The sequence below is a fragment of the Strigops habroptila genome, chromosome 6 (assembly GCF_004027225.2).
Source record: "Strigops habroptila isolate Jane chromosome 6, bStrHab1.2.pri, whole genome shotgun sequence".
Taxonomy (NCBI): Eukaryota; Metazoa; Chordata; class Aves; order Psittaciformes; family Psittacidae; genus Strigops; species Strigops habroptila.
In genome coordinates, this window is record NC_044282.2 from 75112226 (window position 1) to 75139733 (window position 27508).

General features: G+C 47.7%; 1 protein-coding gene across 1 annotated transcript in view; it reads right to left on the reverse strand.

Moving 5' to 3' along the window:
- Nucleotides 1-22798, reverse strand: part of ANAPC1 (anaphase promoting complex subunit 1) — a 34479-nt gene extending 11681 nt beyond the window's left edge. The window contains 28 exon segments of the mRNA XM_030490507.1: nt 866-1100; nt 1976-2247; nt 3037-3155; nt 4367-4593; nt 7598-7776; nt 7899-7969; nt 8061-8097; nt 8207-8285; nt 9900-10048; nt 10955-11046; nt 11409-11674; nt 12628-12702; nt 13258-13445; nt 13963-14023; nt 14408-14548; nt 14882-15019; nt 15883-15948; nt 16066-16156; nt 16603-16698; nt 17297-17506; nt 18136-18356; nt 19267-19412; nt 19682-19755; nt 20827-20909; nt 21633-21742; nt 21920-21971; nt 22141-22302; nt 22414-22798. Of these exon segments, the coding sequence (XP_030346367.1) occupies nt 866-1100; nt 1976-2247; nt 3037-3155; nt 4367-4593; nt 7598-7776; nt 7899-7969; nt 8061-8097; nt 8207-8285; nt 9900-10048; nt 10955-11046; nt 11409-11674; nt 12628-12702; nt 13258-13445; nt 13963-14023; nt 14408-14548; nt 14882-15019; nt 15883-15948; nt 16066-16156; nt 16603-16698; nt 17297-17506; nt 18136-18356; nt 19267-19412; nt 19682-19755; nt 20827-20909; nt 21633-21742; nt 21920-21971; nt 22141-22302; nt 22414-22626 (3853 nt within the window). The 5' untranslated portion in view covers nt 22627-22798.
- Between the last annotated feature and the right edge of the window lie 4710 nt (nt 22799-27508).

The window sequence follows — 27508 nt, forward strand, 5'->3', positions numbered from 1 at the left end:
AAAACATCTGTCCCTTCCCAATAAAGGCAGCAAAGTTCTCAGTGGAATTACAAGTGACTGTCACTTAACCCACCTATCACCAAATGGCAAACCCCTCCAGAAGCAGTACAAGTTGCTGTTATGTCTAGCTGCTGCCAGAAAAGATTGCACCGATTAAATGACCAGCTTAACTTACAAATAAAATCAGAAAAACTACGCACAGAATGAGGACACAGCTCAGATCAGATTGTTCAGAATCAACTTTTAAAGGCCACTGTTCAGAAAGCCTTAAGCGAAATTCAGAACAGACCTCAGCACGTGATGGCTGTACTTCCACCACCCTAGTGAGCCAAAAGGGCTTGTCTTTGCAAGAGGAAAGCACTTTTCCCCCCACCCAGTGCCTTCACCTCTGGTTTCTACAGGGGGGTCATGGACAGATGTGAGAAACAACGAATGTCTGGGGAGCATCAGATGCATTGGATATACAGTGTGCAACATCTGCTCCAAAGCTGCAGGGGGTCAGGACCTCTGCAGAATGGCACCTGGGACAGCAGGAATGTGTAGTTACAGATCTCCTTTTACCAAGTAGCTGGCAACCCCAGATCAGCTCTGATCAGACAAGATTTCCAGATGCAAAAAGGATCTAAGTCCAGCAATGACGCTGCCACGTCTCTTCTACTAAATTCAGTGGTTGTTCTATGCTATACAAGCACATGGTCCACAATAACTTCTGTTCCTCTGGAAACAGAAGATGAGGTTTGGAAAATGAATACTGGGGTGGGAGATGCACAGTTAAAATGCTCATGTCCCTGATGCACTGTGCAGATCATTCACACGTTGTGAATCTCCCAATGCCCTCCCCATTTCTTCCAGTGCCAGCACGTACCTATTTCAGCCAGCAGAACCTCAGCTGTGTGCCTGTGCGCAGTGCCCTGATAGACAAGGCCTATTCCTATGACAGCAGCCACCTGCACGTTGTGGGGGACATCCAGCTCTGTGGAGGTTGGTGGCAGCAGGGCAGGTATGTGGATGCTCAGGAGGCGCGTAATGGCCATGTCCATTGTGCCCAACTTGGCGGCCGACACGCCAAGCAACAGTCCAATGCTTGTCATCTCATGGCCCTGAGAAAGGAAACAAAGAGCAACAGCCAAAGAGATCAGAAGTGTTCAGCAAAGGGAAAACACTCGTCCCAGTGTCTCATTCACCTATCCCAGTGAGCTGTGCACAATGAGGTGAAGGAGGTGATCCTGCCCCTCTGCTCTGGTGAGCCCCCACTTGCAGCACTGTGTGCAGTGCTGGAGTCCCCAACACAAGAAGGACATGGAGCTGTTGGAGCACGTCCGGAGGAGGCCACAAGGATGATCAGGGGCTGCAGCACCTCCCGTATGGAGACAGGCTGAGAACATTGGGGCTGTTGAGCCTGGAGAAGAGAAGCTGCGTGGAGACCTCAGAGCAGCTTCCAGTGTCTGAAGGGGGCTACAAGGATGCTGGAGAGGGACTCTTCATCAGGGACTGTAGTGATAGGACAAGGGGTGATGGGTTCAAACTGAAACAGGGGAAGTTCAGGTTGGACATAAGGCAGAAGCTCTTCCCTGTGAGGGTGCTGAGGCGCTGGCACAGACTTTTCCCAGAGAAGCTGTGGCTGCCCCATCCCTGGCAGTGTTCAAGGCCAGGTTGGACACAGGGGCTTGGGTGACATGGCCTAGTGTGACGTGTCCCTGGCCATGGCAGGGAGTTGGAACTAGATGATCTTAAGGTCCTTTCCAACCCAAACCATTCTGGGATTATATGATTTAGTGACAAAACTGTTGAAAATCTTTCAAACAGAAATGAAGTCCTGCACTACTGACATGAATGAAGCAACTCTCATATTCTCCTGCACCAGGAATCTTCCAACTCAGTGTTTCAAAGACATCTGCTGACTTTTCTTTCTTGTTTTCTTTAAAGAATTCAAGTCCTACAGGTATTTCTCTGTTTTTTCTGAAGGAGGGCTCACCTTAGTTAAGTAGTCGTGTATGTTGAGCGTGGCAAGCTTTGTGAGATGCCCGTTGAGCCCCAGAGCCATGAGGAAGCCAGCGTACTCATTTGCTAGTTCAGCAATTTTGGGCTTGTTGTAGACAATCCAAGCAGAGTCTATCTGGGAGGCAGGTGCTATCTTCAGGCCAGCAGCCACCCCGTTGTGAAAGCTGGCCCAGCAGGCCATGTTAGGAGGCACATCGATGTTGCCACTGTTCAGGTCCACAGTGGTGTTCCTGGGAGGAGCACGGCCTGCCAGTGAGAGAACCAGTAAAACAGGCAGGTAAAGCCACACTGCTTCAGAAACTGCTTTCAGCTTCAGGAGGGTGCCAAGGGAGTGAACACTGACAGCATGTGAGGTACCAGTTCTGATCTGAGACAGCCTCAGTATCTTCAGGCATGTCAGAAGACAGAAGCACAGCACAGCAAGTAAACATGGAGTAACGTAATGGTTACGTTATTACTGGGGTGATGGTTGGACTTGATGATCTTCAAGGTCTTTTCCAACCTGGTTGAATCTATGATTCTATGACTTTGCAGTATCTGTGTCCTGTATGACCCCAACACTGACCAGCTGCTTCACTTCTCTCTGCTTCTCAGAATGTACCCGACACAACATCTCAGTGTTTGATAATAACACTGGCCTTGACCATTCCAGGAGAAGAAACTGGAAGGTGGCAGATTCAAAACCAAGAGGAGCTACTTCTTCACAAAAAGCACACTTAAGCAATGAAACTCTTTGTAGAAACATACTACAAAAATTACAAGAGGTTCAGAAAGAAATGGGATAAACTCCATCACATTCTGTTAAATAATGAATTTCTCTGGAAGAAAACTGCTGAGGCGCTGGCACAGGGTGCCCAGAGAAGCTGTGGCTGCCCCATCCCTGGCAGTGTTCAAGGCCAGGTTGGACACAGGGGCTTGGAGCAACCTGCTCTAGTGGAAGGTGTCCCTGCCCGTGGCAGGGGGTTGGAGCTGGAGGAGCTTTAAGGTCCCTTCAACCCAAACCACTCCACGATTCTAAACCACTGACCAACATACCCGTTAGATTCAGCTTCGGGATGGGCAGCTGCTCTGTTGGAACAGGATGGTATGAGAACAAAGTGAACATCCCTCTTCCAACAGGTAGGGCCATGGTTCGCTGGCAGAGCTGCAACAACCTGTTAGGGAGATGAAAGCAAGACCAAGCCAACTGCTTAATATGGAAAATTTTCCATACACATGATATAAACTGAACCTACAGACGACAGGCACTGGACAGACCATTTTTCTTCCTGGCTAGATAACATTATCTTTCCTTTTTCAGCAGGCCAAACTTCTGAACCAAATCTTTAGTCCTCACAAGATGAATCTCAAAGCTATACTTTAGCTGACATCATGTTGAAACTTGCCACTATCTTCCCCTTAAAGATAGATGCTGGTTAAATAAATCTATGCTATGGAGAATTCAGCAGCCATCTCAGAAACAAGGTGAAAGGAGAAAGCAAACCAAGCCGACTGCTGTGTGGGATCCTGCTATGACTGGTGCTCACATCTAGTAACAACCTGTGTACTGAACTAATGATGTGCTTCCAAGAATGCTGACCACAGCTCTCTGTGATTTACTCTGGAAACACTTTCTAGACTTGTTAGATTACTCAGCTTGTAGTTTGATGCATTCCTTTAGCTTCCTACTTCTGTAGGGTGTTTTGCATGTTAATGGTGTTCTGCACTCTGCTTTGCTTTTGTTTGTTAAGGAAGATACTTTCAATACCCCCAAAATAAGCGCATAAAGAAGGAGGATGGGGATAACTGTAAAGCCACTGGGTATAGAATGGCTCCAACAGGAGGTTTCAACAAAGACAGGGATGGGACAGTGGATTTGCTTTCTGTGGAATGAATTAGGTCCCCTGACCCAAGGCTTGCTAAGACCTAAGATCAGCCCTGAGCAAAGGGCTCTCCAGTTTCAGGCAGGGGATGGATGATGCTTTGTTCTCTACAGAGGCATTTTCTCTACAGCGTAGGCCCTGCTTATATTTCAACCTTTTTAGGCGAGGAAAAGATGCTACAATCTCCCATCAAACCCTAACTGAGCTCAACATGCTGTTTGGGGTTCAAACTATGAGTCCTTCCATATCCTGCTCCAATCCCAAGAGCCTTCCAACTCAAATACAGCAGAGTTTTGATGAAGACTGAGCCTCAAAGACTCAGATTATGAAATCAAGCCCTCTTCTCTGTGTCCTTCACTCAGGCCTGCCTACTTTAATGTTCAGTCCAGACTAAACCACATTGCACTGTGTGATTAGGCATAACTTTAAGCCAACAACGATATTCACACCATTTCTCACCTGAGTGAAACACTAACAAGACAGAAGTAGAGGGAGTTCTTTACCTGTTTTCTTTCTCTTCTATGTATTCATGGTCACTGGCTTCTGGCATCTGCACTACATTGACACGTACGGGACGGGCGCTCTGCAGGAGCCTGCGCACTTCCTGCACTCTCAAATCCTCACTCCAGATCAGGGACATCACCTCCTCATTCATGTCGTTCATGCCATCCTCATCCTCTTCTGATTCAGTTCCAGAGGGAATATCCGAGGACAGCACTGGGCCAACAGACTGCAAGGGAAAGAGGAAGGGAAGAAGTTGTTGCTGGTAGTGCACATGGGTGTTGGTAACTGTCAGAAAGCAAATACCAGCACCACAACCTGAATGCACCCAGCACAGGAACCTGCATTGGGATGGGGCTGTAAATACAATGGACATTGATAGAGAATTTCTGAGCACTGTAATCAAGTATTTTTGCACATCTACAGGAGATAAGTAACTATCAAGACAGGAGATGACATCTCAAGTGTTCTGCTACAAGATGTAGCTGTTGAGCAAGGACTGACAAGCGAGAGCTTGAAGAGGTGACATAGCAAATAGTTCTCTCTCTTTCTACACTATTTCTTGTTTGAGAGCAGTGGTAGGAAAGGGCTTTCCCCTCCTGCCTACACAATTATTAGCTATGATGGTTATGAAAACGTGTTGTTTTCTCAAAGTTCAGCAGTGAGAAACAGAACCCAGATGAGCATTTTGATGTGTATTAAACAGAGGTTAAACTCCAGACACAGCCCCATGGTGGCAATCTGCTTTTAGAAGTGCCAGTACCCACCGACCCTCAACTTGTTCTGTTCAGAAACCTGTGTTATTTTATTAATCATTGATGTTTTCACGAATCAGAGCTTTAATTTTTATTTCCTCCCGCAGCAACCTTGGGAAAACCAAGCTTCCTACTAAAATAAAGTCATCCTGCATAGCAGTGAATTCCAAATGCCTGTTGCTGTTGGCCAAGCTGGGTTTCACCACAGTACCAGAATGGTTTTGAACCTCCACACCAGAGCTACATGACCAGAAAAATCCTGAAGCACTTCATAGCTTAGAAGCACTGTGGAAAAGCCCTTTTTCTAGGCAAGATTTACAAAATCCTTGTTTAAGACTCTGACCTCCAGGTTGGAAAAGACCTTTAAGATCAAGTCCAACACTGTTTATTCACATCACACAAGCGACACACAGGACAAGAACAGCATAGGATGCAACAGAGTCTGTCCACAATCTGCTTGCCCTACACTTGCTTCAGACAAGGCTGTCACTGTGCATGAAGCATCATAAGGAAAAGTTCACTGTGAAGGTGGTGAGGCCCTGGAATGGGCTGCCCAAAGAATAGGTAAATGCCCCATCCCTGGCAGTGTTCAAGGCCAGGTTGGACACAGGGGCCTGGAGCAACCTGCTCTAGTGGAAGGTGTCCCTGCCCGTGGCAGGGGGTTGGAGCTGGATGAGCTTTAAGGTCCCTTCCAACCCAAACCAGGCTGGGATTCTGTGATTCATTTTAATTTTAGAGTTCTGCAGAAATAAGCTTTCCTGAATATAGTTTCCTTATGGTCTGACAAAATAATCTGGACATTGACCCTAAGGTGGGTCAGTATATTCCTCTTTCTTTTCTATCTATCATGAATGGGAGATTAATGTGAAAAACAACAAGGCAAGCACTGAGAAATATTGGAATGACAGAACTGGGAACAAAGCCCACACACCTCTCCCTAAACTGGTCATTTTTCCTATTCTGTACCTCACAACTTCAGCAAGCTGAAAAGACACAGAATCACAGAGACCAGATCAAAGCCAGGCTCTTCCTAAGGCTCCCTGGTAACACATGACACCGAGCACAAGTAAATGAACAGCTGATGAATGAAACCCAATTTCTTCTGATAAATCCCCCCCCAGATCTCAATAGAGAACTGCACCACCCATAGAGGCAGCGTCCGTTCTGAAACAGGAAACTCCACCCTGCCCTCCTGAGAAATGACAAACAATTTGGTGTTTGAAGCTCATTTTCTCCTTTTAAGGTAACACACATTCGAGGCATTGTTATAAAGTAAGTGATAAAATCAATTTATCACCACTTGAAGACTCAGTACTGTTACAGTTGGGCAAAACCTCACCAGCAGAAAACAAAATGGGGTTTTAATGGGTGGTGGGACACAGATTTGAACATGGAGTTCCTTTACTTTCTGCTCGATGGATTAACTTTTTGCTGGGTAATTAGTCATGAAGCCTCTGATATAAAGAATTGGGACAGCTTTGGAAGTGATGTTAAAATTAAGACAGCAAAAAGGATCTTGACCAAGAGGTACTTGGGACTACAAATCCCTCTTCTTGACCATAGGCTACAGAGGATTTGCTACTATTAAAGTGGTTTTATGCGTGCCACCAGCCAGCTTTCAGCGTCCTCAACACTTCAGTGAGCTACAACTCTGAGATTCCAGCGATTCCCACCATCAGAAGAAAAATGTTTAAGAGAAAAACACCACAGTTTTTTTTCATTATACTTCAGGATCCATATAAGTAAACCCCTTCTGAGGAGAAATATGAAAAGTGTGTTTCAGAAAGCAATCAATTTCTTCCAGAGGAGAGGGAGATGTCAACCCAAGAAGGAGCCAGACTGATAAATACCCACTTAGGACAAGAGGAAACGGCCTCAAGCTGCCCCAGGGCAGGTTCAGATGGAGATGATGAACAATTCCTTCCCCAGAGGGTGCTCAGGCATTGGAACAGGCTGCCCAGGGCAGGGCTGGAGTCACCGTCCCTGCAAGTGTTCACACCCCGTGTAGCCGAGGCCTCAGTGCCACGGGTTAGTGGTGGCCTTGGCAGTGCTGGGCAATGGTTGGACTGGATGAGCTTAAAGGGCTTTTCCAACCTGGCTGATTCTCTGATTCCCTGTGCTTTGCTCTTTTGTCTCTGGACAGAGTACCAAAACCTCCCTAACACCTCTCAAAGGGACAGCTGTTTTGCAGAGGAGGAGGAGGACTTACAGCAGCAATCAAACAGCTCTGTAGGCAAAGCTTTTGAGCATCATGTCTAAATGAAGTTGAAAATCTGCTTTACATTGACAGTTTCCACAGCTATGCATGTGGCCTTCCTGTGCCGGATGCTGGTTTTATACTGAAACCCTCCCATGTGTGTAAGCGTTGCCCTCAACCTCGAATCTGCACCTTCTGATGCCCTGAGCATCAGCAGATGGTGGGGAACAGTGCTCTGCCCACAGCCCAGTGTTGTGAAATCCCCTGGTGCCCATACTCACAGATTTACCCTTCTGCAGGTTCCCTTCACACGCCTGCTTGGACAGATCCTGGCGCCCGATCAAGAGACAAACAGCTTCAGGCCAGTCTGAGGCAGGCTGCTCTCTGCAGTAATATATTGCATCTCTGATGGGAAGAGCTACCCCAAAGGGGAGAGACTCCAGATCTCTTAGGGTGAAACCTTAATAACAAGGGAAAAATAAGCTTTTATCAAAGGTAGATAAAGAGTATTTCATATTGTGCAAGCACAAGGCTATTCCTTACGATTGTACCATTTTGCACAATGATAGAAGCTGCTCTTACCAACATTAGTCATCCAAATAACTAACTTCTCAGCCAGGCTGGAAACAGATGTGCTGTGTCTGAAACTGCATCTGTGAAATAAAGGAGAAGCTAATGAAAGCAAGTCCAAAAGTCAGCAGAAAGTCAAAACTTCATGAGTTTAAAAACTAAAAAGCCTCATACCTATTGTCATCCTGTTCTATTTGCTGCTTTCGTTGGCCTAGGAAAGACAAGGCCACATTAATTCCACATCCCCCAAGCAAAAGGACAGCACATAACAAGCACAAGATAGCACCAGCAGATAGCAGCATGGCTCAAAGCATCATTACCTGATGTAATCTTGTACAAATAATGGGAGGCTTCATTAGACACAGCGCTCTCATCCCCAAGTATATACAGAGCCACACTCTGGATAGGAAAGAGACATCATAATACAGTCACTTAGTGCCCAAACAGGCAGAAGATAACTTTAGTAGCTTACCCAGAGGGATGGGTTTGTTGTGAAAACACTGTTAGCAAAGGGAGACTGAAACAACCGAACGAGTCAACTTTTATGTTTCAGATTTTTATCTTGGAGTTTGGAGAAAACACATCCTGGAACAATCAGCTGAATGTTCCCTGATAATTGTTTCAAAGGTAGAAAGATCTTCTGAAGAGAAAAACCTGCTCCTGGTCATCTTTCCCAGGGTTCTCACGTATCATCTAATTTCTCTTCTGAAATATATCATCTACAGACACCATTTTCCACTCTGTTTCCTCCACATCTTGAATATTGGCTACTTTGTGAAGGCTCCAAGCGGGAAGTTGCTCCCCACTCCAAGCAGGGTCCACCTCAGCTGTCTTAGCCAGCACTTTAAACTGCCCCAGTGCTGCTGCTTCAACCCTCCACACTCTGCAGCAGGGGACAGGCTGCTCCTGGCAGCTCCCATCAGAGACTCTGCAGCTCATCCTGGACACCTGGTGAGAGCAGAGTCTCTCCTCCCTGTTTTTCCTCTTCAGGCACCTCAGGCTCAACACCTCAGCCCCAAACCCTGTCCTGGCAGGCTTCCTCCACAAATACTTTGTGAATAACGAGGGAGGCTGCCCAGGAGATAACATCAGCACTAGTAACTACTCATGCGACCCAGTATTTATGTTGATACATGCCCAAGAAGCGAGCAGGGAAATTCTCACTCACAAGTTACAGTTAACCTGGAGTTACAGTATTACTCTGCACATGCCACTACTGCAAACCACAAAAAAACATAAGCAGTGAAGCACGGGCTGCTCATGAGCTCCCCTTCCCAGCCTCAAATACCTCCTCCCACCTGCTAAAACCCATCCACACCCTTCAGTAGTCATAGAATCATAGAATAGTTTGGGTTGGAAAGGACCTGAAGATCATCTAGTTCCAACCCCCTGCCATGGGCAGGGACACCTCGCACTAAACCATGTCACCCAAGACTCCATCCAACCTGGCCTTGAACACTGCCAGGGATGGAGCATTCACAAGTAATATTGAAGTAATAAAAGAAGGGACTCACAGAAATTTCTTTCTGCTAAATAAATGTTATTTTCCCTGAGGAGAGAATGATTCTGCACTGTTTGCTATATCCAGGGGATGCTCAAGAGGATTTCGTGCAGGCAGAGTCTTAGTATGGAGCAACAACACTTGGAGATGCTTAAGAATGCCCCATCCCTGGCAGTGTTCAAGGCCAGGTTGGACACAGGGGCTTGGAGCAACCTGCTCTAGTGGAAGGTGTCCCTGCCCGTGGCAGGGTTGGAGCTGGATGAGCTTTAAGGTCCTTTCCAACACAATCCATTCCATGATGCCATGATTTTAAGTCTCCAACAGTATAGCTACAGCAGTTAATGATCACAGGCTCAATACTCCTCCAGCATGGCCCCATTGCTCCACACACCACCATTAAACCCTTTGTTGTTTGACTTCCCACTGGGGATGCTCCACTCACAGGAAGCAAACCCTGGCCACAGAGCTGCTATGCTGACAGAATAAAACATCCTTTTTACCAAGGTACATACCAGTACCACCAGTTTGCTCCTCTCACAGATCCCTGGTAAGTAGGGGTAAGGCTGCACTCCTTCTCCCTTCAGACAGGAACTCAGCCACTCAAAGATACTTGGAGGCTCAGCAGAGAAAAACACGGGCTGGTGCATGAAACCTGTTTGGACTTAATCATATGAACAGACATGGCACTGAGTTCATGGTGAATGCACAACAACCCTGCACCATTCCCTAAGCAAACCCTACAGTGTTGCTTTTAACAACAAAAAGACAGTATTTCCCCAAAGGTTACAGATCGCATCCCTCCTGTTAGATGGGAGTTCACAGCTAGACAGTGATGAAAACGTGAGACACCAAACTGTCTTTACAGAACAAAAATTATCCCAGCCTGCAATGAAAGGAATAAGCATGGAATAATTCCCCAAACCTCACTGGAACAGTCTTGTAATTCAACAACATTAAATTGCTTAAGTGAGAGGACAACCCACCTATAACTTCCTTGCCTTCCTTGACTACAAACAGGAGTAGCGAAGCCTGAGGATTGCTATGAGATTACTTTTAGGGAGTCAGGAGAAACAGCTTCTCTTACATGACTAGTAAGTGTCAGCTGGTAGGACACTAAACAGGGACGTGGACAATCTATGACCTTACTTAAACTTTAAGTTGTGTGGTTTTAGCTCTGATTTAGTGTTTATGAACCATAACCCAAGAGCCTGCCAGCCCAGCAACACTTCCCACAAGAGGCACATCTCACTGCCAGGCTTTCCCCAGTCTGCTGAGGTTTCTCAGCCATCCAAGATGAAACCATCACCCCCCTCCCAAGTCCTTGTTCTGTGAAGAGCACCAGCTATACTGTGTTAATTTCCTCCCAGGCTTCTTAGGAGGGTATGAAAAACAAAGGAACAACCTCAGCACTATGAGCACAGCTTTGCATGTTGGGATTAAGTCCTGACCAGCTTTAAAGGGAACAGTTACCGAGGTGCTCAGCAGCACGGATAGTTTGCACATCATCATCACTGCATTTGCACATCATTATCACTGAATATCCAGCTTTGCAAAGCCTTCAACTCACCTTGATCAATTACACAAGTCTGTCTGGAGGTTTTTACAAGGGCTGGATAGTCTCTGTAGTAATAATCTATATAAGCTTCAAGTTTTAAGTCCCTAGAATGAGAAAGAGGTGAATGACATCAGAGGGGACAAAACCACCCTCCACCTTCTTGAGTTGCTGTGACATCTATTGAGTAGATAGACACTGTGCTGGGTTATCTGCAAGACATGAATGCATGTAACAGCTGCCAGCCTCAAAAGAGACACAGGCTTATTTCAGACTTGCTGCTCTTTGGCATGACAGACCAGAGGACAGGCCAACCCTTTCAGCACCAGGGTAAGGTTTTAAGCATTCATTTTTTTCGGATCCACAGAAAGCCTGCTCTACTCAGGGCAATCCCCAAATTCCCCATAAAAATAACCATCAAGAGACACTGCATGATATATAAGAGCCGCAGTTTGTCAGTTGGACATACCTGGCCAGCTGGACCAGAAGAACAACAAGTGAACGGATTCCTTCTCCCATTAGACTGTTCAGTTTGAGCTCCTCGTAGATGAGATGAAGAACAAAGAAAATAGCAGGAATGTGGGTGAAAAGGAGGGTTGAGGAATCCAAACTAAGGCTCTGTGAAAAGTCATCCTTTGAGGCCAAAGCTTCCAGAGGGTCCAGTCGCAAAGCTTTGGCAACAGGATGAGACTCGAAATTCCTATGGTAGTCAGAGCTCAGGAGATACTCCCAGTCCTAGACCAAACAAACAGGAGAGAGGCAGAGGTTCCATAGTTAACATAACCTTCCAGGAGGACAACTCCAAAGCACTGTTAAAGTGGAGTTTTTCTCCCCATAAACCAATACAAATGTGATGCTGTACGGTAAATGTGCTGCACAGACCCACAGATTCAACTGCTAAGTATCATCCCTCCCTGCTCTGTTATGTATAGAAGAATCAAAACCTTGTATTTAGAAGAACAAAAGAAAGTACCTTCCTTGCACCAATATCCTGTGCATGAGACCTCACCGAGTATTTACCCCACTCACCTAGTGCTCCCAGCCTGCTTTGCACCTCCCCTGCCACAGCACATCAGGCATTAGATCCCCATCTTTGTTCCACACAAACCATAATCTGTAACCCCAGGGGCTCACCGAGCTGTCAACCCACAAAAAGCTCACAGCACAACTGGACCACCATAGCTCATAGGCCTCTTAGGATGGGATGATGGGAAGCCTCACTTTCCTAAAGCCAAACCTTCCTCTTCCTGCTAGGCAGAGCTCAGCGAATTGCTCTTAAACACTCCACCAAGTTCGGTGAGAACCAGTGCAGTCCGTGACGCATCTAATCTGATGTTCCTAACCTGCTAAGGGTGCTGAGTAGCCAGGGGAGCAAGAACTTCATTTGAAAGGGATGAACAAGCATCTAGAAGTGTGGCATTGTCAGGAGCCTATCTGGGATTGCTTTGTGATCCGTATCAAATCCACTCCTGAGTCCAACCTACTTCTCTAGGAGAGAGAACCCTGATGGGTCGCATGATGCAACCACTGCACAGGCAAAATAACTTTTCTTCCCCCAAAGGTTTGCAATCTCAGATGAAATACAATATTCAGAGGGTGTTTCCTCTGCTTTGCCTTTAAAAACCCAACAAAACAAATACCACTCCCCCATCCCTGCCACTTATTTGTAAGAAAGAGCCATTCCTTACTTCATCTGACCCTGTTTCTGATGGCCTGGCCTTCTTTGGAGCAATAACTGGTGAAAGGGACCCTTCAAAATCAAGCTGCAAGAAATAAAGTGATAAAAGCAGCTCAGCATTGAAATTCCCAAAGTTGTGTAATCACCCATTACAACATCTGAATTCAACCCCACTGTTACATGGCATGGCTTTAGGTACTTCTATACCTTGCTTTCAGATAAAACATACACTGCAAGCACATTATTCTACACACAGCTAGTTATTCTAAACTGCATAGAAAATCCTCTTTAGGAAACAGGAATCTTGAGTTGTGCCTTGTGTTTCTAGAGAGAAGCTTAACATGGATTAGATGAATCAGATCTTTAATGCATTAGTGTTAGTCATGAACTGGAGTAAAATCTTCACAGTTTATCTGACCAAGACAGTTGGTAAGTACCTTATAAATATGCCTCATGCTAAACACAGACTAAAATGTATGCCTGAAATTTAGAAATACGGAATTGATTTGATGGCATCTTGTGATTCAAGACAAGATACAATCTATTTCTCACTTCAGTGTCTCTCCAACCGTTTTGAACCTGGAAGGGTTATCAGTAGCTTCAACATGAACTAGGAAAACAAACAGCCATGCTTGCTTACATTACGTGTCCAGGACAGTCTCTCTGTGTTGTAACCCATCATGTTCATGAGGCAAGTTACAAATAAATTCCATTCTGAGTGGTAGCTTGGTCCTCCTGGAGCATTGTAAGCATTGTACCACTTGACAAGCATCTGTACAGCTATCTCCTTGGGCAGGATAGCTTTGACCCCCTGCAGACATCTTTTCACTGTTGGAAAAGAAGAGAAAATAATGAATTTGGTGTGTTTTCCATCGTACCTCTTGGTGCTTCAATCAGTGCTATAAATCTCTACAGGTTCTCTTACTGGACCTACTCTCTGGAAACTCGTTCAGCAAAAGCCACACCACACAACCTCCAGCAGTGGTTCCTCTAGTGCAGGTTGAGCACAGCCCCTCTCATTCACCACACCAAGGAGAAAGAGTTCCTTTTGCTCGCTACTGAAACCAACTTTTGTCTGAACTGGCATCTCAGCCCTTCCTCAAGCAATGATACACACAATAGTAGAGAACAAAGCACCTAAAGAACAAAGGAAGTTCTAAGAGTTCAGCTGGAAGCACTGAAAACAACAGAGCACATCTAAATACATGGTAGCAGCTCTAAAAGGTAAGTTAAGAGAGCTTGGGATATGTGGTACTGAATCATTACACTCTAAGCTATGCATAAACTACTTTAAATCCCCTCCAAAATTAGGGAACATATTTCATGTGGTGGATTTGAATCATACCTAGTTCTGAAGTGGCAATTTCAGGAATAGCAATCCGGACCATTGTGTTATTGCTGAGTTCCTGAAGAAATAAAATAGGTAAGAGTCAAATCATGACATGCATGAAATAAAGCTGGGGTTCTTCTCTATCAACTCAGAAATCATTTATGTAGGAAGCATATTGCTAATTCTGGCTATTTGCTACACTATAGATTTACAACCTCAGATTCGCTCCATGAAACATCTGAGATAGATCTTCAGCTGCATCACTTGAGGGAATCAACTAAATTCTGTAACTTAGAGTATTCTACAGAGAGAAAAATACACCTGCATTGGTGGAGCCACCAAAGTCCAATCAAGGCTCTTGATCAAGAGCTGCAAAGTCTCACTGGGCAGTAGCTGTAAATGTGAACCTCACTGTGCTTTGCTAACAAAGCACTGACTGGAGTTACAGGGCAATACCCACTAAAGTTACTCTGTTGTGGACAGGATCCCTCAGAGCATGAATGAAAGTCCCAAGCTGCTGGAAAGTACAGTCTTCAACGTAAGTGGAGTCGTGAAGCTTGGAGGAATCCCTTAGCTCTGGAACTGGTGACAGAAGCACACCCTGAAAAGGGGTAAATGATGGCTTAGAGTTGTTGAAATGAGAGGATCTGAGCAAAGAACAGCTAAAATTGACATTTTTAATGTAATAATAAGTGTTTTGAAAACAACTATAAAATCTTTCCAATCTCTGTCTCTTGAGGTTTTAAAGGAATCATAATTAAATAGATAGGGCAGCACTAACCAGATCTTCTTTAAACACCATTTATTCAGGGGATTTACAAAAGGAAAACAAAAAGATTTGACTCCAAAGATACCTTGAAAGTTATAAATCAACCCACCATTTGCAGCTGTTCCAACTAAACCCTTTCCAAGGTAGGACTTCCTTTCTCCTTACCTCTTCCAGGGGCCCCAGATGCTTATTCAAAGGCTTGGATGGAGTGCTGACACTATCCAAGGGAGTGCTTGGCCGAGGCATCTGGTTGGACATTGTCAGGGATGGAGCAGGCAGCCCGGGAATAAAAACCTTTCCCACCTTTTTGTGAACAACAGATAGGAAAACACACGGTTGGGTTTCACATCTGTGCTTCCAGAGGCTGCTCACATACACAGACATGATCAGACTTAACATCTTAAAGGAAAAGTGTGAAGAAAAGTTGCTGAACTAAAGTCTCTGAAGAGAAGATTCATGACTACTTCATGTAATTACCTTCTTTAGATGATGACATGATGAGAAAACTACCATATATGATCAGCATTGTACATTATTACTACAGGTCTACTCCCACTAGATATTCTAGCAGGGTTGCCCTAAGAAAGCTCTGAGTATACCCTTATATATATATATACACATACACACACACACCCCCACACCCCCCCACCCCAGCACACAAACATGTGTGTACACACAGGTACAAACTGCAGTGTCCAAGGTTCTACATACAGAGAGAGCACAGTGCATCTCCATAGAGTTTAAACATCATTAAACAGCTTTAATGATTTTGGATGAATCATGTCCACCCGACACAATAGGTGATAAAATATGAATGATAAAAGACTCAAGCCCTTATATTTAAAAGGGCAAGGCAAAAGAAAGCCAAGTACCTTCCTTGCACCAATATAACAACAGTCCTTTGTAAAGCAAAATAATTTGACACCCAAAACTATTACAGAGAAGTTTGAAAGTGGTTTGATCAGGAACAATTCTTATTTTCCATATTCTTGAAGTTTTCTCTCTTTGAAAGCATTTTATTAACTTTAATACTTTACTATCACTGAAAATAAGGTCAGGAGATTGCTTGTACCACAGGGTATGATGCACACAGGATCCCTGTGGACAGCCCAGCTTGTAGCCAAAGGTTCAAACCTTTATTTTGGGATAGAAAACCAGTTACTTACCCGAACCACCCCAGAATAAAGCACCAGGTTCCCACTGCCCTCCAGAACCAGCAGCGTATCGATGCCCTGTAAGCAGCAAGCAGCATGTTCAGCTTCTTGTATTTAAGTAGGAAGGCAACAGTTGGATGGTAAGTGACAGAGCAGATGCTCCACAGTTACTAGTCCACAGAGAGAGGTACGTACCTCCACTGGAGCTGCATCCTTTGCTTGAATATTGGTAACAGAACCAAAGATCAGCTGCGACTTATCGTTGCTCTCTTGAAATTTTACACACCTAGAGGTTTAAGAAACAACAGGAAACATGAAAGGACTGTCCTAGCTGTTGTTACAGAGACAGAGGATTACAGCAGTACCGCATGGTGCAGTTACTTTTATTGTGGTATACCTGGTTCCTTCCTCCTTCCTTTGCTTGTTTTGCCCTGCTAGTCTAGTTCCTTTTACTCTGCAAGTCTAATTAACCCCCCAATGTACTTCTAAAGGGCAAAGATGAGGATAAATAAGAACACCATTCAAATTACAGTGAATGCTCTCTCTCAACTTCAGTTTTACTTAAATAGCTCAAGCCAACCATGCCACCGCAGTTACGAACATGTCATGCAAGAGCTAGTGATGTACCACACGTTGCCATGACAGATTCCACTAGCTGGAGGAATTGGAATGGTAAAACAAGCTGGTAATATCCAGAGTGCTCCTCTCTGTGCCCAAGACTGGGATGCTCACCGCAGCTGGAGCTGGGATTCCACTAAAAAGCACAAGAACTTCTGCCCACAAAGGTCAGTGGTAATGAACACTTTTGATGCTTGGGAATTCTTCTCCCTGTAAAAGAGATACAACGATCAGCACATGGTTTGGTCTATGGTGAAAATGTTCATGAAGGGAAACAGAGTGTCACAGGACTTCAGTCTGCAGTGCCTCAGCTGCTAGTGTGCACCAGTTTCAGTCATTACTCCTGAAAGTGATTTTCTAGCACTCCAGTCTTTGCATTCCCCACTTTCCAGCACACAGAGCACGCTCTTTGGCTTTGTTCTCCTGTTCAGCCTCAGGGTTTATGTTGTGTTTTGCCCCTTTTCATGGGAACAGAGATAGAGATACTTCCCGTAGATGAAAAAAACCCCAAAGCAACAACCTGGTTAGAACCTACTTTGCTTTAGAGATCTCTTGAAACCATTGCCATGTTCAGAGAGCCACGAATAACACAACAGGCAAAACTGTTCCAAGTGCCCACTTCTCTTTGGAAGGGAGCTAAGCACTTAGTGAGCACCATTTAAAAAGAAAATAGGAAGTACAGTCCATGAATCTCCTTCAAGGTGGCACCCTTTGCAGAAAAACCACACTAAAAGAAGCTGTCATTTTATTTCCCCCCCTCCCACAATGGAACTCCAGAACTTCCCACATCCCCACACAAGCACCTAACCTCATGTTTGTGACTGTTTCTGTCCACAGATGATCTATACACAGCTCAGGAACAATTGGTTCAGTTTCTGGTACAAGGAAGGAGTCACTGGAGGTGCTGTTGGGTGAATGGGTAATGCTGTGCCTCCTCGGTGACTGAGCACTACTGGAGAAGTTGAACCTCTGCACTCCTGAGAAAGAATGAACTCCCAGAGCAGGGGAATGAGAGCGGCTGCAGGCAGAGACACAAGACACTGCTGAGAAGTGCATTATCAAAAGCAGGTACAGAATCCCAGGGAGCTCATACACTGGTAAAGACTTCCAAATCAAATCCAAACCACCCTGAACTAATATTGAGTAGCTAGCTCAATATTAGCTTCCTTTTGCAATACACCTCAGCATAAGAAAACAATTCTCTAAGTAATTTCCAATCATCTCTGTCAGAATCCAGTAGATAAGATTTCAAAAGAAAGAAACCCAGCATTTGTGTGGTCCATTCCATCAGAAATCTCTCCCAACCTCTTCCCTCCCAATGTGCCTTTCTTTACAAGAGCTAACTGAAAACACCCCTGGGGGTCACACAACCTGTAGCCAGGTCTCAACTCCACTACAGACCGGCTGTGTAACGACACAACAGCCTCTTTGGCTCTTGCACACCAGTTATCTCCCAGAGCTACAGGGATAATAGCACACCAAATGCCACAAGAGCATTCCAAGAGGGCTTTCAAATGCTTGTAACAGAAGAGGCACCTGCACTTTAGACTTGTAACAGTAGAGAAAGACAGACAGCACTACCAGATGTCCACCCTATAGCTCACATTCTTTGCTGTCATCTGTCTAGGTGTTGTGTTCAGTGCGCACCTCAAAGCAGCCATGTTGGAGATGGATGGCGAGCGGGACTGCATGCTGGGTGATGACACTGATCTGCTCTGGCTGTGGATGGAGGAGTAGTTCTGGAAAGGGGAGCCCACAGGAGAGTCTCCTTTTGAGAAGCTTCTGAGATGAGCAGTCAAAGAGCTGCTGGTGGCCATGTGCTGTGGTGTGCCCAGCTGCTCCGAGAACTTCAGCACCATGTTCTGCTCCTGGGAGAGAAAACAGAGCTGGCTGTGCACAGAGAGCACATGGGTGAGAGCAGCCAGGAAGGTGCTCAGATAGCCTGTTTCATCAGCTGGGTGTTAAAGATTTATGCCTAGGTAAGTGCTCAGCCTAAGAAGTTATTCCTACCAACCATGCTCTCCCACTCCCAGACACAGAAACTGCTCCAGTGGTTTTCATGGCACTAAAGTTGTTTGTTGCTTTTCTTATAGAACTCAACAGTTGAGTCCAAACCCTCTGGGCTCTGAGGGCTGGAGCAGCTCTGCTCTGGAGCCAGGCTGAGAGAGCTGGGCTGGGGCAGCCTGGAGAAGAGAAGGCTCCTGAAGGGGAGACCTTAGAGCAGCTCCAGTGCCTAAAGGGGCTCCAGGAAACCTGGAGAGGGGCTTTGGACAAGGGCCTGCAGGGACAGGCCAAGGGGAATGGCTTGAACCTGCCAGAGGGGAGACTGAGATGAGCTCTGAGGCAGAAGCTCTTCCCTGTGAGGGTGCTGAGGCGCTGGCACAGACTTTTCCCAGAGAAGCTGTGGCTGCCCCATCCCTGGCAGTGTTCAAGGCCAGGTTGGACACAGGGGCTTGGAGCAACCTGCTCTAGTGGAAGGTGTCCCTGCCCGGGGCAGGGGGTTGGAACAGGAGGAGCTTTAATGTCCCTTCCAGCTCAAACCATCCCATGATTCTGTGTGCTCTCCCCGGCTGTTGTCCAGGCAAATACATGAAAGAAACTATTAAAAGAAAAAAAAACCCAAAACCACCCAGAACACCCACAGCAACAAACACCCTACTCTCTTAAAATAAAATGCATCACAAATACCAGACGTTTGTAACACACACACAGCCATAAGGGCACGCAAACACACAAACGGTTTCTCTATAATGACATCCAGTAAGCAGTGAGTTGTACCTCCGGCTTTACTCTCCGAAGAGCCCAAACAGTGTGTAAACTCTGCACAGTATCATAGGTCATCACAATGGAAGGTTCAGCGTTGAGGAACACGATCCTCACGGTGTAATCAGCAACATACTGCACTCTGGCAGAGCCAAACACGCCTGCTAAAGAGGAGGTTAAGGCACAAGGATCATTTCTACAGCAGTTATCCATTACGGGGTGAGCATCTTCCACAGCCTCTTTCTTCCACAGTCTGGTTTTCCCCTGAGCAGTTTCCCTCTACATGGAGCAGGTAAAACACCCACTTCTGGAGTCTTGACAGAGTCATTATCTGCACGTTTTGTAATGCAGAAAATGCCCAAGTGGCACATGGAGCATTTGATACCACACTGATGGACTCCAAATGATACATCTAAAGACATAAACTTACCCCCAGACTTACAGACAAGAGGAGTTATCTCATCCAAGGGGTGGAGCATGCTGAACATCGTAGGCAAAGGCTCTCTAGAAAGAAACCAAACAAAGCATGTTCAAACCCAAACGCTAACAGGCAGAACTGTTCTCTCCTGTACCTGGTGCTGCAATCCCAAAACAGCTCCTCAGAGCTCAACAAATCAGAGCCTGAGATCTAACAGCAGAGACAGACATTCCGTCCACAGAAGCTGGCTGGATTAACTGAGTGGAGTCACTGGTGCATCGCAGGGTGACTGGGTCTTGCTTTACATCTCAGAGCACTTGCGAATGACCCCACCTGGTGGCCACAGGACAGACTTTGGCTGGTCCAAGCGAGCAGAGCTGGCACCAGCTGAGCCCCGAGGAGGAATGGGGAGAGGAGAAAGCCCTTAATCCAGACTCAGTTTAGGAGTTTAGGTTCCACAGGTCCCAGACAAGCAGCCAGCCATCAGATCATCTGTACCCATCACAGAGGAGCAGTCTGTGGTGACAGTAGCAAGAGGAAGAATCTGCTGGCTTGAGTAGGGTCAGTCATGATTTTTGTACCCTCTTGAACATTTTCAGGAGCTCTATTTCTAATCCCAACTCTCCTGAGGATTAGAGAATCACAAGTGCCTGGAATGGACACGTAAAGCCCAAGAGAGAGCAAGCGGCTGTGTTAAAGCTGCTCAGCAGTGCACCATCCAGCTCCTCACTCTGCTGCCCAGCTGCATGCCCAGTTAGAGCACAGGCTCCAGGCTCCTGCCCACATAGCAACGGGATGCTCCCTAGATTTAAAGCACCCTGCAGCTGAGAGCAGGTGTCTCAATGACAATCCCTCAGTGAACCTCCCAGTTGTCCATCACAGCCTGGAACCAATTCCCAGGACAAATCTTAATGAAATCAGGCTGGTAACACCCATATCATGGCTCCTATTCCCAGCAACACCACTCCCAACTAGCTCCTAACACAGTATGAGAGAATATCATGGATTGCCTGTATGCAGTCCTTTCCTACTAATTCCTCATGTTTCACCTGTCCCCATCACCACCACACGGATCCTTTCACTCCTGCTCTCCAACTCCTGAGCTCCCGCATCAGATTAGCAAACAGCCTATAACAAAACTATCGACTATTTCATACCTGGGTGGACTTGGAGGAACTTCATGTGAGGAACTGCTGCGCTCAAATAACAAACCATATTTTGTTGGCCAGACATTTGCAACCTATAAAAAACAACAAATAGATTTATGACCAAAAAAAAGCATCAAGTACTTACTATATTGATTATGCTTCATGTTTGAGTATCTTGCTATAAAAAAATTAAATGTTTAGGCCTCTTCTGGTGAGAAGGGTAAATGGGAGCAGATCCTTAGACTACGAAGTGGTCCTAGCCATACTTTTCCAGCCATAGAGTGAAGAACTCTTATTCTTCACTTCAAGCTGAGAATTCTGGGCTGGGGCAGCCTGGAGAAGAGAAGGCTCCTGAAGGGGAGACCTTAGAGCAGCTCCAGGGCCTAAAGGGGCTCCAGGAAACCTGGAGAGGGGCTTTGGACAAGGGCCTGGAGGGACAGGCCAAGGGGAATGGCTTGAACCTGCCAGAGGGGAGACTGAGATGAGCTCTGAGGCAGAAGCTCTTCCCTGTGATGGTGCTGAGGCGCTGGCACAGACTTTTCCCAGAGAAGCTGTGGCTGCCCCATCCCTGGCAGTGTTCAAGGCCAGGTTGGACACAGGGGCTTGGAGCAACCTGCTCTAGTGGAAGGTGTCCCTGCCCGTGGCAGGGGTTGGAGCTGGATGAGCTTTAAGGTCCCTTCCAACACAAACCAGGCTGGGATTCTGTGACCTCAGGCAGCCACCAGCAGCACTTTACACACACCTCCCCACCCCATCACAGCGTGCAAACAGATAAGGAGCCCATTTGTGGGCCGAAAGAAGAGGACAACACTTACCTGAAAAGGCAAAGCAGCAATGTAATCCTTTCCCTCTATGCTATGCACATTTATACAGGAATTCTGCAATATGCAGATACATTTCTCTACTATTTCACCACTGCCTGAAACTAGAGGGGAAAAGAAACCAAATTACACAGTGAAGTTTCTGTCTTTCTCTAGACACCCCCCATATACAAGAAGTAAATTTGGAGCAGTTTTAGGCCAAGTCTTCATACAGAAACTACTCAAGCCAAGAAAGGTGAACTCAAAGCATTTGTCTGGCATTAAAATAGCAGAAAACTCACCATCAGCTTTGTCAGATTTCTCCCGGGGAATAGTGAAGTCGCACCATAAGGCCTAAAACCAAACACAGCATCATTGTTTATAAAGAATGAGCTGATGCTACTGCACAACCTCATCATTCCCAAACACCCCACCTCAAACCACTGCCCAAAAGCACTCAGTGAGTGTTTTTTAGCTGATGTTCATTCATTCATTCAGTCACCACCATTCCACGTTTTCATACCTGCAGAACGGGGCTGTCAACAGTGAAAGCCTTATAAACGGTGGATGCTTGGTTTTTGCTTCCTTTGCTCCAGATAACCATGTTGCTGGCCACGTACAGCTCTTCATCGTAGTCCACCTCTTCCCCAACATCGCTGGCGCCCTTCCGCAACTGCCAGCTTTCCTGGAAAACAAGGGTTTGTAAGGGAAAGGTGCAGGATGTGCCACCGGAGCCGGTCACCGCTCGGCGGCCCTGCCTCGCTGAGGAGCCGGAGCCGCCGCCGCCGCCTCGTACCCGCTGCCGCTCATGGATCGTCACCTCCCGCAGGGACCCCACCAGGCCGGCGGCCCCGTCGGAGGAGCAGAGCTCGGAGGCGGGCTGGAGCCGCCGCAGCTGGAGGGTGAGGGCGCTGGGGTGGCGCCGGCAGTGCTCGCGGCCCCGGGGGGCGAACTCCTGCAGGTCGCCGGCCGCAATCATCGTCGCCCTCTCGTCAGAGTGGTCCGACATGGGGGCCCGATATCCTCATTATTTCCGGGACGGACGCGCACAGCACACACCCGCCGCGGCCGGGCTCCGGCTGCCGCGCCGCCCGGGGGCCCCGCGGGCAGCAGCAGCGCGGCTGAGGCGAGCGCGGTGCCGGCGGCGGCGGCGGCTCCTCCTCACACGGGCGCGGCCATCTTGTCGCTCCCGCCCTGCCCCGCGGGCCGCGCGCGGGCTGCCGGGAGGGAAATGGCGGCGGGAGGGTGTGAAGGGAGGTGGGGCTGGCGCCATGGCGGTGTGTGCTGAGGGGAGTGCTGCGCACAGTGCCGGTCTGCCGCGGTGTAACCGCGCCGGTGTTGTCAAACAGAGCCGCTGGTGTGCAGTACAGCACTTCGGCAGCCCGATGCTCCCCCGATCGCGTCAGCTCAGCCTGCCCATCCCATTCCCACCTCCCCTGGCACCTTTCCTCATGAGTTTAGAGTTTAGTCTGGAGAAGAGAAGGCTCAGGGGGCACCTTCTCGCTCTCTGCAACTGCCTGACAGGAGGATGGAGCCAGGAGGGGGCTGGTCTCTGCTCCCAAGGAACAAGGGATGGGACAAGAGGAAACGGCCTCAAGCTGCCCCAGGGCAGGTTTAGATGGAGCTGAGGAACAATTCCTTCCCCAGAGGGTGCTCAGGCATTGGAACAGGCTGCCCAGGGCAGGGCTGGAGTCACCGTCCCTGCAAGTGTTCACACCCCGTGTAGCCGAGGCCTCAGTGCCAGGGGTTAGTGGTGGCCTTGGCAGTGCTGGGAACGGTTGGGCTGGATGAGCTTAAAGGTCTTTTCCAATCTGGCTGATTCTGTCTTTCTATCACTTATCTCACCCCTCATGCACCAAATTGTCGCTCTGCGCCTCCTCTTCTAACTATAGTCAGCAAACAGCCAAAGAACTTTCCTTTAAATCTGAGGCTTGTGATAACCTCCCTTCCCTTACAGTCAGGGCTGTATTTCTGCAGTTAAATATTTTAACAGCTTGTACCCTGATGGTTCAACATCTTTTTGCTTTAAGGCATAAAAGTTATCACAGCACAGGATTAATTCACCTGCACAGCTAGAGCACTATGCATGAGCAGTTTCCAAAGGCGGGCATGGAAAATAGCAGGAAATAGACAATGCAATATACATTAGAATCTTCCATAGGACTGGCTGGCCCTCTGCACTCCACAGCCCTCTTCAGATGCTCGTGTGATATGGATTAACCTAACTCAGAACCGGGCTCCACTGACTTGCACCAGCTAAAACCCAGCTCCTGCGCTCAGCGCCTGAGGTGGCTGAGCTCCCGTCCTGAGTGGAGAGAGGTTGTACCATCCACCTTCACCCGCCACGCTTGAAAAGCCAGGCTAGAGGTGCCAAAACCTTTGCGGCTGCACCTCTGGCGACCAGCACTAGGTGTCAGGCAGCGAGCCCGGCTTTTCCGCTGGGAACACAGAGATTTTGCCAAAGGAATGATGCATTGATGTGTATTTGTGTATAACCAGATGCACCCGTGTGCCATGGGGCCGTTTGGGTTCTGTCCTGCCTTGGTTGGGGTGTCCCAGCAGAACGTGCTCTGGGGTGTGCTCAGCTGCCAGGATCTGGAGGGACAACCAGACTATTTTTACCCTTTCCAGAGCAAGTTTCACTGATGAGCTCAGCGCCGTGCTGTTCATCTGCCCATCTCGCAGGCGCTGCAGTGTGTCCCACGCGATGTGTCAGCAGCGAGCACGCTTCTCCTGCCGCCTCCCCAACCATTCCTACACTGCTCCTTTCTTCACCCCTCACCTTTACAATCACTCACCTAAATGAGGGCATTGCTGGCCACGGCCAGTTTCTAGCTTTCAGCCTCGTGTGACAGTGTACTTTGTCCTTCTTTGTCCATGCGGCATGCCAGAAAATGCCTTTTCCCCCCTTTCTTCTTGATTAGCATAGTGGTGGGAAGCACAAAAGGAGCCTGTGTTTGTCTAATGGGCCATAATAACCTGTATGGAGCACCCTGATGGGAACTGAAAGGGTTCTGCATTGTGATAGGGATGATTTAGTTTCGAGATATGAGTTTCACATGAGAAATCAAAGGAGGGGGGAGAAGCTGTGGAGGAATTGGAAACATATTTGAAACTGTGGTTCCAGCGTGTGGCTCGGGGAATCCTTGGTTCAAGTCATTGCAATAAGCAGTATGGTTTCTTAGAAAGGAGAAGCAGCCTGCTGGGGAATGCTGGGTGGAGGAGAAGCAAGAATTCACCAGGCTGCTCTGAAATCATATTGCAGCTTCTGGCAGGAAGACAACTGGAGGAAATGGGAGCCTGGATCTATAAATCCAGCCAGGGACCAGATTTCCATATGGAAACACATGGGAGTATGTACACAAATAAGACTGTGAAATACAAACAGCAGTTTTGTGGGCAAGTAAGAATGTGTAGGGCTTAAAATGAGGAAGGTTCAACCAGTGTCCAACCTTTGCAGATGGCTTCCTGCTTGTGCAAACTCATTTAGAGAGCAGGAGAAATGTCCCAGGAAGAAAGAGCTGAGCCAAGGACAGAACGTGCCTGCTGAGAGATGTCGCATGTACCATGTGCCCAAAGAAAGCACCAGAGAAAAGGCATTTAGTAGCATCACAAAACATTCAGTTTTCTCTGCAGGTTGGTTGTGAGCTGCATCCTGTGCCTGGGGTATAACACTGAACACAAGGAGCCATCTGCCCTGAGCTAAGGACATGGTGCCAGGAAGGGTTTGGTATTTAAAAGAACAGGGGCCCCTGCAAACAGAAATACAGACACAAAAAGGAAGCAGAAATAAAAGGAAAGAATAGCAAAATGAAAACAAAAATACAGAAATAGCAAAGGGGGGAAAAGTCCCAGCAGAAACCAGCCCAAAGCCCGATTGCTGAGTGCTGTCTCTGCTAAATGGACCCATTTCACAAGCGTCACGTTGCCTCCAAAGTCTGGGGAAGAAATGGTGTCAATGCTCTGAAATGAAACTGCAAAACCACTGGGGAGTCAAGAGCAGGCTCTAGCCTGGCTCTGCAACCTCTGGGGTGCCTCTGAGAGCACCTACAGTGCTGGAGCCTGCTAGGAGGAAGCTGGGAATACCTGTGGAGCCGCTGATGCTATCAGAGCACCCACGTGGGAGAAGCCCAATGATAAAGACGGCACCTCTGCGCTCACGAGCAGGACTCTGCATGCATACATGTACAGCAGGAAAACAGCCTCAGAGGGCAGAGGCTCCTCCTCGGTGGGATGATGCTGTGGGTGATGGATGTGATAACCTTTGTGCTGCAGAGCCAGGGGCTGGAAGCGTGGCTCAGGAGCAGCTTGTAGCCATGCGGTTACCAGTGCCCTGCTCTGCTCTCCTCCTGTGGAGTGGTAGAAGCTCCCTCCAATGTGGCCTGTCTGTGCTGCAGCAGCTGGAGAGCCACGAGCACGACTGGTTTAGCTGGTTTGGGGTCAGATTCAGACAGAGGAGACAGGCAGCTTTGTCTTGGATTAAAGGTTCTCCCTTTGTGTCAGTCCTTCTTAGACATCAGTTGCCTTCTTCCCCCTCCCACCGCCCCAGGAGGGCTGCAAGGTATTTCTAGGGTCAAATGCTGACTGATGCCCAGCCCCAGCAGCGAGACCAGGGGATGGTAGTTGGGGAGATGCTGTGTACTTTGGGACTGAAAACCACAAGCAGTTTGCGTGGAGACCCCGCAGCAACTGTTGAGTTTGGGCCCTGAGGAATGGAAATACGTAATCTGCTTGGATGCAGGCTGCTGAGGCTGCTCCCGGGCCTGTATTCCATATGCTGTTGGAAGGAGACTGAGCTGGAAGCTGCATGTCACCAACCAGGAGCAGCCGGAGTGGTCAGACTGTCTCCTGCCAGCTGCTTCCAGGCCTTTCCAGCTGCTTCCAGACCTTTCCTATCCCAAACCTCACCTCAGAGTGTCTCCTGTGTTCTTCTCCCCTTGCTTCTTTGTGCACCAACCCCTTCCTCATGTCAAGCTGTGCTCATGAACTGCAACAAACCCTGTGGAGCTGGAGACTAGTTTACACCAGCACTGTGCAGAAACCAACCTGCTCTAAAGAAATGACCCAAATCAGGGGATTTTAGAGAGCTGCTGAAATCCTCTTTATGTGCCCATGTGTTCTCATTGTTCTTTCTTCTCCTCTTTCGTAGAAATGGCTCCTTCTTCCTCACCCCGTGTTAGTGGGACAATTACATGACACTAACCCAAAGTGGGGCTGTTTCCACTCTGCATCCCGCAGAGTCCAAAGGCTTTTCCATTGCTTTGTTCCCAAAAATCGCAAAGCCAGCAGCAGCCGGGAATGGAGCCAGATGAAAAGTGCACCCGTGCGGTGGAAGCTGACCACAAATGACAGGCTCCCACCAACAGCCCGTCTGGAAAGGCAGAGGGACAAATGCCTGTCCCTGGTCCCCTCCTACTCCCTGAGTGACGCTGCATGCGTGGGGAGCGTGCCTAAAATCCGGAGGCACTGCCACGCTGCTGGAGCTGCATGGAAGGTGTGGATCCCAGACCCACAGAGGATGCTCGGTCTGACTGCAGCAGCTTTAATCCCTTTCTTCATCTCCCCCTAAACATGGCCTCTGCGACACGAGCCCTCCCTCAGCTCCTGATTGCTTCAAGATGGGAGAAGCTGAAAGAGGCGGCGAGGGGGGAAATTCAACCTCTGCCACCGAGGCCTGGGGATACGCAGTGAGTGAGCAGCTTCGGGTCAGAGAAGGCTGGAGAGATTTGTTGGTTTTGCACTGAGCTTCAGGCTTTTTATCATCCCCAACTGGAAAAGGTTTCAGACTGGATTTTCATAGAATCACAGAATCCCAGCCTGGTTTGTGTTGGAAGGGACCTTACAGCTCATCCAGTTCCAACCCCCTGCCACGGGCAGGGACACCTTCCACT